Source organism: Salmo trutta, chromosome 16 (assembly GCF_901001165.1).
Source record: "Salmo trutta chromosome 16, fSalTru1.1, whole genome shotgun sequence".
In the NCBI taxonomy this organism is placed as follows: Eukaryota; Metazoa; Chordata; class Actinopteri; order Salmoniformes; family Salmonidae; genus Salmo; species Salmo trutta.
In genome coordinates this window covers 10476738-10494450 of record NC_042972.1, presented here as the reverse complement: position 1 = coordinate 10494450, position 17713 = coordinate 10476738, and the positions used below count along the sequence as shown (strand labels likewise).

The 17713-nt window shown below is 41.3% G+C and overlaps 1 protein-coding gene across 1 annotated transcript; it reads right to left on the bottom strand.

The window, feature by feature from the left end:
- Positions 1 to 627: 627 nt before the first annotated feature.
- Positions 628 to 12377, bottom strand: LOC115150062 (protein-glutamine gamma-glutamyltransferase 2-like). The gene is made up of 13 exons (XM_029692968.1): positions 12302 to 12377; positions 10902 to 11072; positions 9692 to 9943; positions 8574 to 8692; positions 7994 to 8122; positions 5986 to 6163; positions 5583 to 5718; positions 5387 to 5496; positions 4965 to 5207; positions 4396 to 4686; positions 3311 to 3474; positions 1982 to 2115; positions 628 to 1061 (listed from the first exon to the last, which is right to left on the bottom strand). The coding sequence occupies exons 1-13, from the start codon at positions 12309 to 12311 to the stop codon at positions 884 to 886; spliced, it is 2115 nt and encodes a 704-aa protein (XP_029548828.1). The 5' UTR covers positions 12312 to 12377; the 3' UTR covers positions 628 to 883.
- Between the last annotated feature and the right edge of the window lie 5336 nt (positions 12378 to 17713).

Sequence of the window (17713 nt, the reverse complement as noted above, 5' to 3'; positions counted from 1 at the left end):
ATTCTGAAAGAACAATAAGTTAATCAGGATATTTATACATTTTATTTTATTTGACAATTTAAAATGCATTAAGAAGCCACACCAGTCAACAATACATGCACCACAATTACAGAGAATTACATAGACAAAGTCAAGCCATGTTACACTTGTTTTCAACAATCATTTATACAGTAAGATGTACAGTAGGCCTGAAAATGTTTAATCTTCATGTGTGACCGACCAGCTCGATTCAGTCTTCTGTAGCAAAATTTGAAATAGTTTTTTTTTACATTAGATAAAACTAGAGACTCAGAATTAGAAAATGGTAAATCATACACTACAATTGAAGAACAATGGGAAAGTAATTCTGCTTTGAAAGTTGAAAAACTTGTAATCTCACTTTTGAGAAAATGACCCTTGAATGTTTTATTACTACTACTGAGGAGCTCTTCTTTGTCTGCACCCATTCAGCATTGTTCACACCCTCTTAAGCCTTAGCCCCACCTATCTCTTTAAGGATTCACATGTGAGGCTTGGTACTAAACAAGCAAAGATTTCAAGACTAAAGGCTGGTTTATACTACGTGTTTCGACAGTTGTTGCGGTGACATCATGAACATTCAATTGTCGTCCGATATCAAATTTGTTATTGGCTTTATGAAAAACTATAAACACAAAAACTACAGGCTGCATGACATCAACAGCCTGGGGGTCAAAAATAGCATAACTAGAAAATAGCTAACGGTTGTGTGTGACGAAATAGAAGCAGGATATTCTACCAGAGAATTATAGAACTTGGACACTGTCTCGGTGGCCTAACGTTATATCCTAATTTGACTTAACAGGAAAATAAGGTATAAATTGCAGAACTTATCTGAGTTAGAGTTATTCTAACGAGGGCTTTACTATCTATGCAGTGGGGGGACAACACCGGTGACGGGTTTGATGTACACATTGCAGCTTGCCTTAATGTCCCTGAATTGATCACAGTTGAAGCCGGCCACTAGCTTCTTAGGACCGGGTCTGTATGGTGTAAAGGGCATCGTCACACGTAGTCGTTGCCCTTGTTTTAGCAAAGGCATTCTGAGGAGACACATGTGAAAAACATTATACCTCAAGGCAGCTTTAGATCTCTAAACTTCAACACACAAGGTAGTGTAAAATATTTCAGATGGAAAAACTCTAAGCTTTAACCACATGAACAGCCCATGAATGCATGTACTTTCTAGTTTAATCAAGAGCTAAATAATCTCTTGTGGACAGACTACGTAACATAAATTGTATTGAATCATCTGTCAAAAGACTGTGATGCCACAACTAACAAGGAACCGTAGTTCTGGTGCTTTGGTTTCCTCACCAGATATCTGGACATATCAGGACTGGGTGGAGGTGGTGCTGAAAGTGTGGGCGGGGATTTCAAGCAATGATTTCAGACAATGATTTCAAGCTGAAGGTTTTCAGAAGGGGGGCTTGGCTGAGACTTTCTGTTTAGGGGGCTGGTGACTTCTCTAGTCTCATTAGTATCTTCTGTCAAACATTTTCCCCCAGAACCTAATCAAGCATTTTACACAATTTCCTGAGATTTTAGGTCTGGGTATCTGAGATTAAGAGCTAAATTGTCAATTTGACGAGCAAAGTTTCGGTTTGTCATAAAACCTGAATCCATCCCACTTGGCAAAAACTGGGTCCACATCCAGGATTCAAATCTGGACACATTTCACTGGGCACAGACGTCAGTTCAACGTCTAGTTCTGATTTGCATTTGGTTGAGTTATCACCTAATGTGAATTAGAACTCAACAAAAAAAAGGTTAAAAGTTTACTTTTTGTACATCCAATCAGTTTTCCATGTTGATTCAACATCATCATACTGATTTTTTTGGTTGAAATTACATGGAAACAATGTTGATTCAACCGGTTTTTGCACAGTGGGATGGATTCAGGTTTTATGACAAACTGAAACCTTGCTTGTAAAGATATCAGAGAAATGTCACAAAGACCTACCTGGCTTCCATTGTTTCAGTCAGCAAGCCACTGCCGGTCACTGTTATGAAGCAGTTTCTCAGACCTTCGGATAGAGGGTTCTCAAACACAACCTCTGCCGTCATTTCACTATACTGCAATTCAGATCCAATGGCCTAAAAGAGAGCACACATTCGAAGAAAAGCATTTGCAAATAATATATTATATTGGAACTATCACACTGAATAAACCCCATCTCCAGTTTAATGGCTGTTACTGATATTAACGTTGTATTAAATATATCAACTGTTCAGATGACAGTCTAACACTTTAGATTTTCATCTTCACAACACGTTTATTCACAGGCCAACCGTTATTGTCCTTGCAAATTGCTATTCTCGCTACTAGTGTGTTTGCCACCTATAAATTAAATGGTAACCCAAGAGTATGTAAAGACCCCCAATGAATGTCACTCAGAGAAAGTTGAGCTGTTCTAAGTAGGTGATTGGAGTGGCTTAACCTGTCTGGGTTAGGGCGCAGTATTTTCACGGCCGGATAAAAAACGTACCCGATTTAAACTGGTTACTACTCTTGCCCAGAAACTATGCATATTATTAGTAGATTTGGACAGAAAACACTCTAACGTTTCTAAACTGTTTGAATGGTGTCTGTGAGTATAACAGAACTCATATGGCAGGCAAAAACCTGAGAAGATTCCAAGTAGGAAGTGGCCGGTCTGCGATTTTGTAGTTCTCCTTTTGCTTGTCTATCGAAACTACAGTATCCGTGGGGTTATGTTGCACTTTCTAAGGCTTCCATTGGCTCTCTAAAGCCGTCAGAAAGCGGATTGGGGCGTCTCCTGTCTTTTGGCAAAGTATAGTAACTCAGTTTGTCAGTGGTCTGCCTGAAGACAAAGCTGTTTTTTGATATAAATATGAACTTGATTGAACAAAACATGCATGTATTGTATAACATAATGTCCTAGGAGTGTCATCTGATGAAGATCATCAAAGGTTAGTGCTGCGTTTAGCTGTGTTTTGGGTTTTTGTGACATATATGCATGCTTGAAAAATGGCTGTGTGGTTATTTGTGTCTATGTACTCTCCTAACATAATGTAATGTTTTGCTTCGCTGTAAAGCCTTTTTGCAATCGGACAATGTGGTTAGATTAACGAGAGTCTTATCAAATGGTGTAAAATAGTCGTATGTTTGAAATATTGAAATTATTGCATTTTTGAGGTATTTATATTTTGCGCCACGCGATTCCACTGGCTGTTGAATAGAGTGGGACACTAACATCCCACCTAGCCCATAGAAGTTAAGGATCTGACAGACTGCGAAATGACAATGTTGGGAATATGCAATACTCACTTTGATGGTGAGCGAAGGGCTCTCTGGCACAAGGTCTTTCTCTGTGATGTACACTGCCTCACTCTTGTCCTTGTCTGTGACCACAGCCGAAACCTTGATGCTGTTGCTCTCCCGCATTTTCTCACCGTACACAGAGAAGGGGATGTGGATGGGTATAGTCAGATCTGCCAACAGAGACAATGCATTTGATTGTCAAGGTATCACAAACGTTAACATTCTGTGTTGTCCTCAGTACAACATTAGCAACCCGAACATTCTGTTGTGTCCTCAGTACAACGTTAGCAACCCTAACATTCTGTAGCATCCTCAGTACAACGTTAGCAACCCTAACATTCTGTAGCGTCCTCAGTACCACATTAGCAACCCTAACATTCTGTAGCGTCCTCAGTACGTTAGCAACCCAAACATTCTGTAGCACCCTCAGTACAACATTAGCAACCCTAACATTCTGTTGTGTCCTCAGTACCACATTAGCAACAATAACATTCTGTAGCGTCCTCAGTACCACACTAACATTCTGTTGTGTCCTCAGTACCACATTAGCAACCCTAACATTCTGTTGTGTTCCTCAGTACAACGTTAGCAACCCTAACATTCTGTAGCATCCTCAGTACCACATTAGCAACCCTAACATTCTGTAGCGTCCTCAGTACCACATTAGCAACCCTAACATTCTGTAGCATCCTCAGTACCACATTAGCAACCCTAACATTCTGTTGTGTCCTCAGTACAACGTTAGCAACCTGACAGCCATAAGAGTTAGAGTCAGTCGATTTGCTACAACGCTATGACAGCTATACATGATAATTTACAGCTTTGTAAATTGACCAGTTAAACTCTAACTATATGCACTCCTGAAACACACCATGTTTTTGTCGAAATCAATCATTGAGATTGATATATGCGTCATACCAAGGATGTTGACAAAGAATTCTAAAGGTGAATAGCTGCAATGTGCTTTTGGTTTTGTTAAGTGTTTCAGTTCCCTTTGTTCTGTGATGTAAATGCCTCCCTGTGTGCACTACTGTGATAGTTAAACCTTGTAGGCCTACTCACGGAAAGAGTTTGGAACATTTTCACTCTACCTTGGTTGGGAAGGAGCTTCAGTTTTTTCAATTCGGTCTGTATCTGGGAGGATGGGATCCCGTTGTATCTCATGGCCTGAACGTTGACATTGATCACTAGTGTCCGAGTTTCACTGTCGTTGCTGTTCAGTATAAGCTTGAGGTCGATGTTTTTGCCGCTGACCGGCTTGGTCAGCTCCACGATCTTCATGGAAACGCCAGGTTTGCAGTCATGGGTCCCGTTTGAATTCTCTCCGGGTATGTTGACTCTTTTCACAGCTAGATTGTACACAGCTCTCTCCATTTTTGTGCCTGTTTGAAATGTGTGACATTTTGGATGAGTACCTGGTGACTCAAGCAGTTTCACTCACCTGGGAGAATTATTGTGACAGGTGGACACAGCACCATTCTGAATAATCTCTTAAAAAAGTACAGAACTATTTCCCAGACCAACCAGATTTCTAAAATATATAAAATACGCTTATACCCTTATTATAGGTATAACCCTTGTAACGTTGCATTATTTCCGAAATCAATTGATAACAGTTAAACCTTGATATAGTCAGACTCTCGGTTCATTCAATACCAACCCTCTGCATGTTTATAGTTGGCCGTGATGTCCACTCTCTTGTCACTGCCCACTGCCTTGGTGCTGATGTTCTGGCCTACGGACACACTGTCCGTGGAGATCTTTTTCTTGGAGCCGTCAGCGAACACCATCCAGGTTACACGGTCGGCGTTGACTTCGGCGAAGACAAAGGGCACATCGTATTTGAGGTCAACGTGACCCTGCAGTATTGCCTTGACTGGAGCAGGGCCGCAGCAGTAAACATCTGGGGGAGGGGAAGAGAAAACAACATGAGCGTATAACAGGGAGTTCCCTTCATGTCTCCCAGACCCAGGACACGAACTCAGAACCATCTGCACAGTAACACAACATACAGTACATACAACCTCCAGAAGTGTGTTATTATGTAAGATGGTGTGAGATGAGATGGAAGTTGGACCGTACCAGTGCTTTTCTCCTGGGGGGTGGGGTCCACAACCTGCCAGCCATCGTATAAGGAGCCTGCTGAGAGATCGGGCCGTCTCATCCAGGCCTCCACCCACACATGGTAGTTCCTGAGCAGAAACACCAGTCTTCAAAACTTCATGCTATTGGCATCACTCTTCATACTGTAGCCACAATGACCTCATGTTACACTTACCATACACTGTCGGGGCTCTGTTTGGGTCTGACTCCATAGTCGGAGAAGAAGTAGTCAATTGTCAGGTTTTTGTCGGTGTCGTGGGCAGACTGAAAGTTGGAAACCACTCGACATGGGATTCCCAAACACCTCAGTACTGACAAGGAAATACATTTCAGGCATACTGGTTAACTAAAACAACACATTCAAAGAATACTGGTTAACTAAAATAAGCACATCCAATGCATTGACACGCAGCCTCTCTCCTCTGATCAGAGGTGGTGGGTAATCTTGCCATCCCTCTCAAAAACCAATCACAGCCCTGGGTCTGAGCGCATGCAATAGTCAGTTCTATTTAAATAACATTGTATTGATTGATTGACTAAAATAATAATTGAAGAGAGATTGGACAGTGATAGCCTACCTGTGCACATTACAGCGGCGAACACCCAACACTGGCCATACTTGACTGGATTGCTGCCATTTTTGAGCCACCTCCTTAGTACCTCCACACTGCCGTTCCAGTGAGTGGGGGACATGCCACCATCGTATCGACCATCCCACCGCCCCATCAGGACACCTCTGTCATCGTTAGCGTTGATCTGGGCAAGGACAATAATGTTCAAATTAGATTTCAGAACTGTCATTTGGCTGAGTGAATGTGTTTTTGTACTATCTAAAATGTAGTTGCTTTCCTGGATCTAGATTGAGCATAGCCTTGGACTAAAAAGCATGTTCAGTGTGGAAAGTTATTTTTAGTCCAGGACTAGATTTAATCTGGGTCCGGGAAACCAGTCCTATATGTGTAACAACACCTTAATTAGTGGCACTGGAACCATTTATAGTGAACAGGGCTAGATGATGTTCCAGAAATGAACCAATGTATTTTCTTGTGCTGTTTATACAGAACTATGAGCTTATGATGATTTAAAGAATGTTACTGTTACTAGATGGGTTTAATAATGTTGTCACAGTTACTAGTGGGGTTCAATAATGTTGTCACGGTTACTAGATGGGTTTAATAATGTTGTCACTGTTACTAGATGGGTTCAATAATGTCACTGTTACTAGTGGGGTTCAATAATGTTGTCACGGTTACTAGATGGGTTTAATAATGTTGTCACTGTTACTAGTGGGGGTCAATAATGTCACTGTTACTAGTGGGGTTCAATAATGTTGTCACGGTTACTAGATGGGTTTAATAATGTTGTCACTGTTACTAGTGGGGGTCAATAATGTTGTCAATGTTAAAACAATAATGTTGTCACAAGCTAGGATTTCCATCCAAGTGGCGACAGATATTCATGTGAATATTCTAAAATCATAAAAGCATAAAAACAATATGCGCATTTTCCCACCAGAGATGTGTTTCCATTAAATGTACTTTTTTTGTCGTACATCACTTACTTCACAGGAGCAGCATTTCAACGTAAACATACATTTTTTATCTAAATATGTTTATTGGCAGAAATGCCTTCTAGAACATGTGAACTTTCATGTGCCTTAATTAGAAACTTGTATTCCATCCATAAATATGAATACAATATTTACCACATGGCCTCACATATGAATCCTTAAAGAGATGAACGGGGCTAAGGCTTATGAGGATGTGACCGATGCTGAATGGATGTAGAAGAGCTCTCCAGTAGGTGTACCAAAACATTCAAGGGCTATTTTCTCAAAAGTGAGGTTTCAAAGCAGATTATTTCCCCATCGTTCCTCAACTGCAGTGTATGATATCCCATTTTCTGTCTCTGAGTCTCTACCTTTATCCAAAGAAAAAAAACGAATAATAATCACATTTTGCTACATAAGATCGAGGCGGTTGGTCACATTTTAGAATAAAGCTGTAACGTAACAAAATGTAGAAATTGTCAAAGGTCTGAATACTTTCCGAATGCACTATAGCCAACATTATAAGATTATGTTTTATTTGTCAAACGGCAGCCAAGCATCGAGGATCATGTTACCAGAATAAGGCCCTCAATATTTAATAGAAAGAAATATCAAGCTCATCACCTTGCACATTCACCACCCTGTGAACTTCATCATTAATTTACTTATCTGTAGCCTAATAAACGGCATGCTTTCCCGATGAGTCATAGTGGGACGACCACACAAGATGTCATTGCGTGATTCCAAGTTTACTTCGATATGATGGTTATTAAATCAATATTTGCGCATAAAAGCATTTCCACCAACATTTCTCTCATAATTAATTTACCGACTTGTCTTGTGCATTTTGTTTTGTCAACATTTGTAAAGCTGACTGACACATTTTCCATCAGCACTTTCATGAAATGTCATGAAATGTTTTATCTGACATGTACTTTACTCGCATAAAAAGGTTGGATGGAAACCTGTTCACTGTTACTAGTAGGGTTCAATAATGTTGTCACTGTTACTAGTGTGGGTCAGATCTCCAATCTTACCATGGCACTGACCACCCTACTGACATAGATGGGGTTGCAACGAGCAGAGAAGTCCTTTGCGGGGTCACACAGACACTTGGGATTCACATCAAGCAGCTTTAGGCAAATGTCCACTATATCGTCTTCAAACTGGAGAAACAATACATTTGGGCAGGTTAGTTAGCAACAATTTCTAAAATGTCTTGTCTATACTAACTTACAATTTTGTAATTTAACAGACGCTCTTATCCAGAGCGACTTACAGTATTGAGTGGATAAGTGTTCGTATTGGTCTCCCGCAGTAATCGAACCCCACAACCCTTGCGTTGCAAGAGCCATTCTTTACCAATGGAGCCACGAAGGACTCTAGCCAATCACGTAGACTAAGATATCGTGTGACATTTGGGGTCGGTTTCCTGGACAACAGATTAGTCCTGGACTTCTCTAGAGTAAAAATAATTTGGGAGGGAGATTCTCCATTGACTTTGCTTTTTAGTTGAGGAATATATTTAATCTGTGTCCAGGAAACAAGCCCTATATGTTATAAGCAGCTAGCTAGTACTTTTCAACTGTACAATACTGTATTGTTTGTTCTGTGTACCTGTCCGAAGTTCCACGCCATAGAGCTGATGTATTTGTCAGAACCTTTGTACACCAGGCCTTGTTCTCTCATCACATACTCCTGCCTCTCCTCCTCTTCAGGTAGATGCACCCAGTCTTCTACAGCCCGCAACAAAATACAGCCGTTTTAAAAACATGAATTATAAGAATTTGTTCCACTGACTTGACTGGATAAATAAAAAATATATTATTATACAAACTGAAATGAAAGGGTATCTGGACAAGGTTTAAATTGCGAGTAACTTTAACATGTTATCATGCTGTTACTGTGTTATGACCACTGTCTCCCATGCTAGAATGTAGTGTTTCCAAGCTGTGTTACCAGTATGTTACCAGACTTTAATACCAGGATGTTAGCAGGCTGTGCTACCAGGCTGTGCTGCCAAGCCTTGCTGATAGGCTGTGCTACCAAGCTGTTAGCAGGCTGTGCTACCAGGCTGTGCTGCCAAGCCTTGTTGATAGGCTGTGCTACCAAGCTGTTACCAGGCTGTGCTACCAGGCTGTGCTACCAGGCTGTGCTACCAGGGTGTGCTGCAAGGCTGTGCTACCAAGCTGTGCTAATAGGCTGTGCTACCAATGAACTAATCTCATGGTTTCAACAGCAATGCCACCACTTTGATATTAGAGATCAGCATTCATAACCACAGACTGTCATTCATATAATGTGGCTCTGGATGTTGTGGCCCATTGTTTGTATCTGTGTGTCTATTATGTCCCAAAACAGTTATGAGGCGTCTTTCCAACCCATACAGCGACATGGGTTACAACAATTTCTGTAAAGTTAGCCATTTCCAGCTTTTAAACTGATGAGAACATTCAGGAATGCTACATTTGACACCCTCTGGATACTGTATCAAATATTGACTGTCTGTTACCATGGCTGTATTGATGCAGTCACAGCATTTGTTGTCCTTTCTGTGATTAAAAAAGTGAATTTATCACAGTTCTAGTTAACATTTTTACGAATGCTTTAAACTCCAATCTAAAGTATTACATATGCTTTACCATACTCTCAAATCTCGTTCACAGGAAGTGAATTCATTGTCCAGAATTCCCCATGAGGGATAATAAAGTTGTTTTGAATTTAATTGTGTTTACCTTTGCACCAGGGATTAAACAGCAGAAGGAGCTTGCCCAGGCTGCTGCCCACTGAGGCGGTGGCGCTGGTCTTTACAGACAGCCTGTACTCTCCCACTGGGGCATCTGCTGGGCTGGTTATGTCCAGGGTGATTGAGCCTGCCAGGAACACTGAGCCCTGGTGAACCTTGACCTTCCAGGAGGAACCCTTCCCACAGCCCTCAGGTAGCCTGAACACTGACCTGGTCCCCAATGCCTCCGAAGGCTGGGGCCCTGGATGGAGAACAGAGGATGTTGTGGGTTGTGTCCAGTAGGAATGAAATTGATGAACACTTTCAGAAACAGTGATACACTGGGAGTACAAAAAATGACTAGTCCCCATTTTCCCTCAGAACAGCCTCAATTCTCCGGGGCATGAACACTACATGGTGTTGAAAGCGTTCCTCAGGGATTCTGGTCCATGTTGACGCCAATCCTTCTCACAGTTGTGTCAAGTTAGCTGGATGTCCTTTGGGTGGTGAACCATTCTTGATACACATGGGAAACTGTTGAGTGTGAAAACCCCAGCAGCATTGCAGTTCTTGACACACTCAAACTGGTGTGCTTGGCACCTACTACCATACCCTGTTCAAAGGCACTTAAATCTATTGTCTTGCCCATTCACCCTCTGAATGACACACATACACAATCCATGTCTCAGTTGTCTCAAGGCTTAAAAATCCTTTAATAACCTGTCTCCTCTCTTTCATCTACACTAATTGAAGTGGATTCAATTAGGGATCATAGCTTTCACCAGGATTCACCTGGTCAGTCTATATCATGGAAAGAGCAGGTGTTCCTAATGTTTTGTGCACTCAGTGTATTTGTCCAATAAGATTCTATATTTTCTGACAGCGTAACGTTGATGTCAGGAGTACATATACATTACAAGTGGAGGTATCTCAAGTCCTGTCATTGGTGCAATTCAGTTTTTAGATTAAATTGAATTGACCCCAACTCAGGTATGTAAAATGCATACAAGGATTTGTTCCAATGTCATTATTACTGCACGTGTCTGTCTTTCAAAGGGGACTAACATAGGGCCGATTTCTCTACCCTAGCCTCGATCCATCCTAGTGTGTTTTAGTCCAGGACTAGCATAATCTGGGTCCGGGAAACTTTTAATACAAACAGCCCTAATAAATAGCAGCGATAAATAAAGTTATTCTATTTTCTATTCTAGATAGCTCACCTGTCTCCACCTTCAGCTCCAGTAAGTCTGTTGTGGGCCTGGAGGGGCCATGGAGTTCAAAGGTGACCAGGAAGGACTGGCCTCTCCTGACTATCAGTCTGTTCACTGAGATGTCATTGGTTTTGTGGGCTTTGTTGTTCTTCTCACAGTGGAGCTCTACTTTGCCAACGTCTTCAAGGAAGAATGAAATTAATACATATATAGATAAATCATTTTTCATTTGAAACTGAATTATCCCTTAGTTAAAATCCTGCTTTTCTATTTTTCCTGATATTACAACTTTTATGTTTTCTAGTGTGGGTGTCTGTTTCTGTGTTTGATGTTGTCTTGCCCAATGTTTGTTGGTCACATTTTTGCCTGACAGCAACATAGCAGAAACACTATCAGTTGGGCTAGTTTAGATCACTGGATAGAGAAAACACTTGTAGCCTTTCACCATGCAAAATGCAGAATAAATATGCAGAAAGAAATAGGCGAAAGACCATAGACTTAGGAATTAGAATGTAATATGATCTCTATGTAAAAGACAGCCTTGGGCCAGTATGAAATGGTATGAGGAACCTATGACAATAATTCAAGTGAAACATCTATTTTTCTAGTTTGCTAGTGTTATCTATGCCAGTGGTTCCAAAACTTTTTATAGTCCCGTACCCCTTCAAACATTCAACCTCCATCTGTTACCCCCTCTAGCACCAAGGGCAGCGCACTCTCAAATGTTATTTTTTGCCATCATTGTAAGCCTGCCACATACACACTATACGATATATTTATTAAACATAAGAATGAGTGTGCGTTTTTGTCATAAACCGGCTCGTGGGAAGTGACTAAGAGCTTTTATAGGACTAGGGCACAAATAATAATATAATAATGATCAATAATTGTGCTCTTTATTTAGCCATCTTACATTTAAAACCTTATTTGTTCATCAATTTTGGACCCCCTTGTGGCCCCCCTAAATGTGGAGTATGAAATAATTTTTACATAACACATTTTTGCTATCATTATTTTTTTACATCCGTTATTAGACAGTGATGATGATTATGAACATGGTCTTTTGCCTGCTAATGCCTGCAATGCAGTGAAGAAAGGGATATGACAACAATAACGTCTAATGTAACTGGCCCCTCTAACAGTTCAACTGGCCCCAGCTTGGCCCCCCCCAGTTGAAATGGTCTAGAACCGCCACTGTTTAACAGATGAACAAACACCAACAAGGATGATCTTTCTTTGTAAGAAAATGTTCCATTCTACAAGTCAAGTCACCCAATTACCCATTCACTGTACTATATTACCCTCTGTCACTAAACATGACTTAGGCTACCTTGACAATGCAATAGTCACATTTTTTAGCATCTGAATTTGATCAAAAATCTTGCAATGAGCAGTGTTAGTTGACTTACCAAAACCCATTGAAGCTGTCTCTCACGTGGTTGTGTTGGTAAGTGGATTGAGTTGCTTGTTGTAGTACTGCAGTACTGTAAGTAACGAAAGGATGCCAGGGCTTTTAAAAGGAGCCCTACCCATGTTATAAGAATGTCTCAAATTTCACACAGTTACAAATGTACACACCTTTTCTTACTTTCAGGAAAATGTGTCATTACATAGTCATCATCACCACATCAGCATATACATTAAACCAGAAATGTGTCTTCATCTGCTGCGTTGAGATTGAACTGCTGTAGTTAGCACTCTCTAAATGTGTCTTCATCTGCTGCGTTGAGATTGAACTGCTGTAGTTAGCACTCTCTAAATGTGTCTTCATCTGCTGCGTTGAGATTGAACTGCTGTAGTTAGCACTCTCTTGATGGTTTGAGTTGTATTACATTGTTCAATGTGTTTTTCTGTCATATGGTGACTTCAACCACAGACAATCAGCATGGCAGTGAATCAGCACAGTGACTACGACTATCATGAGCATCATCTTGAGGTTCAAAGGTGGTTATCCTACAGTACACTGATAGAAAACATAACATATATTAATACAGTCATCATACATCAGGGATTGACATTAAGGGTTACGCTATTGCCCAGGGTAAGAGTCTGCTCTGAGGTTGCCCCATTCGGGAGGGGATTTGTATTTACTGATAACCAAAACACAAATAATTGCAGTAGTCTGGTCTTTCTCCCCTGTGTGTAGGTGAAAATAGCAATACAAATTTTTTGAGCAAGTTATCATAATCTTCATGCCTTTCAGACCTTAATGTCATTCCTCTTCCATGATTCTGGCTCAAATGGATATTTAGACCTTCTATTTGCCAAATTGGCAACTATTTCAGATCCAATCAGTGTATCTGTCAGTTGCACAGAATACAACAGGTGTAAACAGCACAGTGAAATGATTGCTTGGATGCACTTCGTCAATGTTGCAGTAATACTATGTCATATAAAATAAAAACACACAATAATGTTTTTAAAGTACAATGTATTGACATGTAGAACATATTGACATGGAGAATATATTGACATGGAGAATATATTGACATGGAGAATATATTGACATGGAGAATATATTGACATGGAGAATATATTGACATGGAGAATATATTGACATGGAGAATGTAATGACATGCAGAATATATTGACATGTATACAAGAGTATTGTGACTATCAAAATAGACACTATTGAAATCTATATACATCTTGATTTCTACGCAGGGCAAATGACACATCAGAGATGAATAATAGTCTCAGTCCCCTGTATATAATGCATTCTGAAAGCTTTTAGACCCCCTGACTTTTTCCACATTTTGTTACGTTACACCCTTATTCTAAAATGCATTAAACAGTTTTTTCCCCTCATCAATCCACAAGCAATGCCCCATAGTGACAAAGCAAAAACATATTTTCCAAAATTTTGGCAAATGTATAAACAAATAAAAACTGAAATATCACATTTACATAAGTACTTAGCAATTTACTCAGTACTTTGTTGAAGCGCCTTTCACTGTGATTACAGCCTTGAGTCTTCTTGGGTGTGATGCTACAAGCTTGGCACACCTGTATTTGGGGAGTTTCTCCCATTATTCTCTGCAGATCCTCTCAAGCTCTGTCAAGTTGGATGGGGAGCGTCGCTGCACAGCTATTTTCAGATATCTCCAAAGATGTTTGATTGGTAAAAGGCCGGGCTCTGGCTGGGCCACTCAAGGACATTCAGAGACTTGTCCCGAAGCCACTCCTGCGTTGTCTTGGCTGTGTGCTTAGGGTCGTTATGCTGTTGGAAGGTAAATATTCGCCCCCAGTCTGATGTCTTGAGCGCTCTGGAGCAGGTTTTCAACAAGGATCTCTCTGTACTTAAATCCGTTCATCTTTGCCTCGATCCTGACTAGTCTCCCAGTCCCTACAGCTGAAAAACATCCCCACAGCATGATGCTGCCACCACCATGCTTCACCGTAAGGATGGTGCCAGGTTTTCTCCAGAAGTGACGCTTGGCATTCAGGCCAAAGAGTTCAATCTTGGTTTCATTACACCAGAGAATCTTGTTTGTCATGGTCAGAGTCCTTTAGGTGCCTTATGGCAAACTCCAAGTGGGCTATCATATGGCTTTTTACTGAGGAGTGGCTTCCGTCTGGCCACTCTACCATAAAGGCCTGATTGGTGGAATGCTACAGAGATGGTTGTCCTTCTGGAAGGTTCTCCCATCTCCACAAAGGAACTCTGGAGCTGTGTCAGAGTGACCATCTGCTTCTTGGTCACCTGCTTGACCAAGGCCCTTCTCCCCCGATTGCATAATTTGGCCGGGTGGCCAGCTCTAGGAAGAGTCTTGGTGGTTCCAAAACTTCTTCCATTTAAGAATGATGCAGGCCACTGTGTTCTTGGGAACATTAAATGCTGCAGAAATGTTTTGGTACCCTTTCCCAGATCTGTGCCTCGACACAATCCTGTCTCAGAGTTCTACGGACAATTCCTTCAACCTCATAGCTTGTTTTTTTCTCTGACATGCACTGTCAACTGTGGGAACTTATGTAGACAGGTGTCTGCCTTTCCAAATCATGTCCAATCAATTGAATTTACCACCGGTGGACTCAAATCAAGTTGTAAAAACATCTCAAGGATGATCAATGGTAACAGGATGCACCTTAGCTGAATTTTTTGTCTCATAGCAAAGGGTCTGAATAACTATGTACTGTAGATAAGGTATTTCTGTTTGTTTTTTTTGTACATTTGCAAAAATGTTCGCTTTGTCATTATTAGGTGTTGTGTGTAGATTGATGTGGAAAAAAAATATTTAATCAATTTTAGAAAAAGGCTGTGAAAAAAAGTCAAGGGGTCTGAATACTTTCCGAAGGCACTGTATGCTGCCATGGTACAACGGCAATGCATTTGTTTGATAGAACAGTTCACATGACTACAATCATTTAAACTTTAAAGGTAGTTTATTCCCCATTTAACAGTTTAACTCCATTTGAATTGGCTTTTATCATACAGTATTTATATTTTTTCTCACATTGTTCTCATCTCTCTGGTTGCTACTTTTATTCGCTAATAAGCAGTGTCACATTCTGTCGTCCAGGTTACTCAAGACATCTTATTTCACCATCTCTGACTAATCTAATTGCACCCTTTTGCTGCACCTTTTTTTTCACTGGTTTATCTTAATTATAAATGTCAGTTAATCTACTTTTCTGCCTCTTGATGAATTCATGAAGGGAGTCTTGCTGCTCGGAACCGTTGCGAAAGCGCTTACTCAACGTCCGACGTGGGAGAGGTAGGCGAACTTCCGACTTCTGACTAAATGATGAAGGGGGAAACATTGTCTGTTAGCAGGTTTTTGTTCCAACCCAACACGAAAACATCTGATTCAAATGATCCGACCGCTAATGCGATTCAATCCAGAGTAGTTAGGAACTGTTGTGTTAGTGCTGGGCTGGAATAAAATCCTGTTTACATGGCTCTCCAGGACAAGGCTCTTGGCCATCCGCCCTGTTCTTGACCTGCAGCTCTGGTCACGCATCCCCCATCCACGCACTCCTTGCCTGGGCCCTCATGGCCGTGTTCTGCGGCGGCCCCAGCTGCCTCACTTCCACCCTGCCCTCCACCCCACGGCTACAGCGCCCCAGGGAGGCCATGTATCTCTGGGCATGGGCACCCCAGTGCCAGGAACGTAGCTGGGAGTCATGCTCCTGCCAGAGGAAGAGGAAGAGCTGCCGGGGGCACTTCCTCTGGCCCCAGCACATGGCGGTTCTCAGAGCCATCATGCCCTCAGAGTCCTCCAGTTGGAGTGGGGCGTCGCGCACCAGTAGCTCCTGTATGGACTGCAACTGGCCATAGGCGGCGGCCACGTGGAGGGCCCCACGTCCCCAGGGGAGTCTGGCCCTTAACATTGGTCCCTACAGAGATAACAGGGTCACATTTGTTAGGCAGAAAGAAAGAAACCACACTGAAACAAGGAGGGACTGGCTTGACTTTTGCGAATTGTTTTCCATTGCACGGCCTAATTAACATAACCCAGATGTTGCCAGCGTACCGGGAAAACCCTGTATCTCCAAAAAGTTAAATCGCCAGGAATTAAAAATAATAACATACAGGGTTTTTTTTTCAGACCTATTGCTATACATTAATTGAAGTTCACTAGGCATTTTAGAATTATTTATATTAGCCCTAGAGAAATATTGTCTTATTACTGCTTGTTTTTCTGAAGTCTGCCAACCTTGCCAGCAGGCATGCCAGCTAAGATAGTTAGACAAGCTAGCTACTCTTACTTGATTGATAGGCTGAAATGGCTTCTTAGTAGTTGGGAGATCGGGAACCTATCTGGGCTAGCTAAAGACAACTTCATAAAATTGCTAGTGGCTAGTAGTATTACAGAGATTATTACATGTTCTTTTGTATTATTTTTTTTACATTACAAATCTTGAGGGTACACCTGCCCCTGCTATGGACTTGACGCCTCTGAGGGGGATGTCTAGATGCAATTTATGTAAAAAATATTTATCAAAATCACCCCAAGTGAGATACAAGGTTTTTCCAGTGCGCCGGTGATATCCAGATGTTTTGCCTCTGTGGTGGTGGGTACCTTGTTGGAGCAGGAGGCGGACAGTGGGCATGTGTCCACGGTGGGCACTGATGAACAGAGCAGAGAAGAGACGGTGAGAGAGCCAGGAGGGAGCTCCACTCATAGAACCCATAGCACTGAGATGGGAGGAACGTGGCGGTGCTGGTTTGGACATCACACTCTTGAGCTACATTAAATAAAGAGAAAATAGTCATTTCATGTGTGAAAAGTCGATGGAAATGTTCATCCTAAAAAAGGGGAAGAGTGAAGTAAATAAGGTCTACAGGTTATAATAGCAGCTGTGAGATGCTGTTTAGATGTGCAGTAATTACAGGCTGGCCACATTAGATCAAATAAGGAGGTGGATCTTTCAGCAAGTCTGGTAAAGAAATGCAGTATTGCTATTACTATTTTTGGTGATGATGCCTCTTTTTTTACTATGATCAATAATGACCTGAGCCATAGAGAGTCTCTGTGTATGACTGCTGTAGACTATTCTAGGTTTTTCTTTCATGCCACATCACCTTGAATACATCCCCAGTAGCTGCAGCTATCACAAGCTCAGCCCGTCCATCATAAGGCCAGATCATCAGGGTGACAGTAGTTCCAGGGACGATGTCATTACAGTGAATAGTGGTGCCATCATATACAATGCATTCAGAAAGTATTCAGACCCCTTGACTTTTTCCACATTTTGTTACATTACAGCCTTATTCTAAAACGTATTAAATTATTTTTTCCCTCATCAATCCACACACAGTACCCAAACTGTATTTTTTACATTTTTGCTTGTAATAAAAAATGGAAATATCACATTTA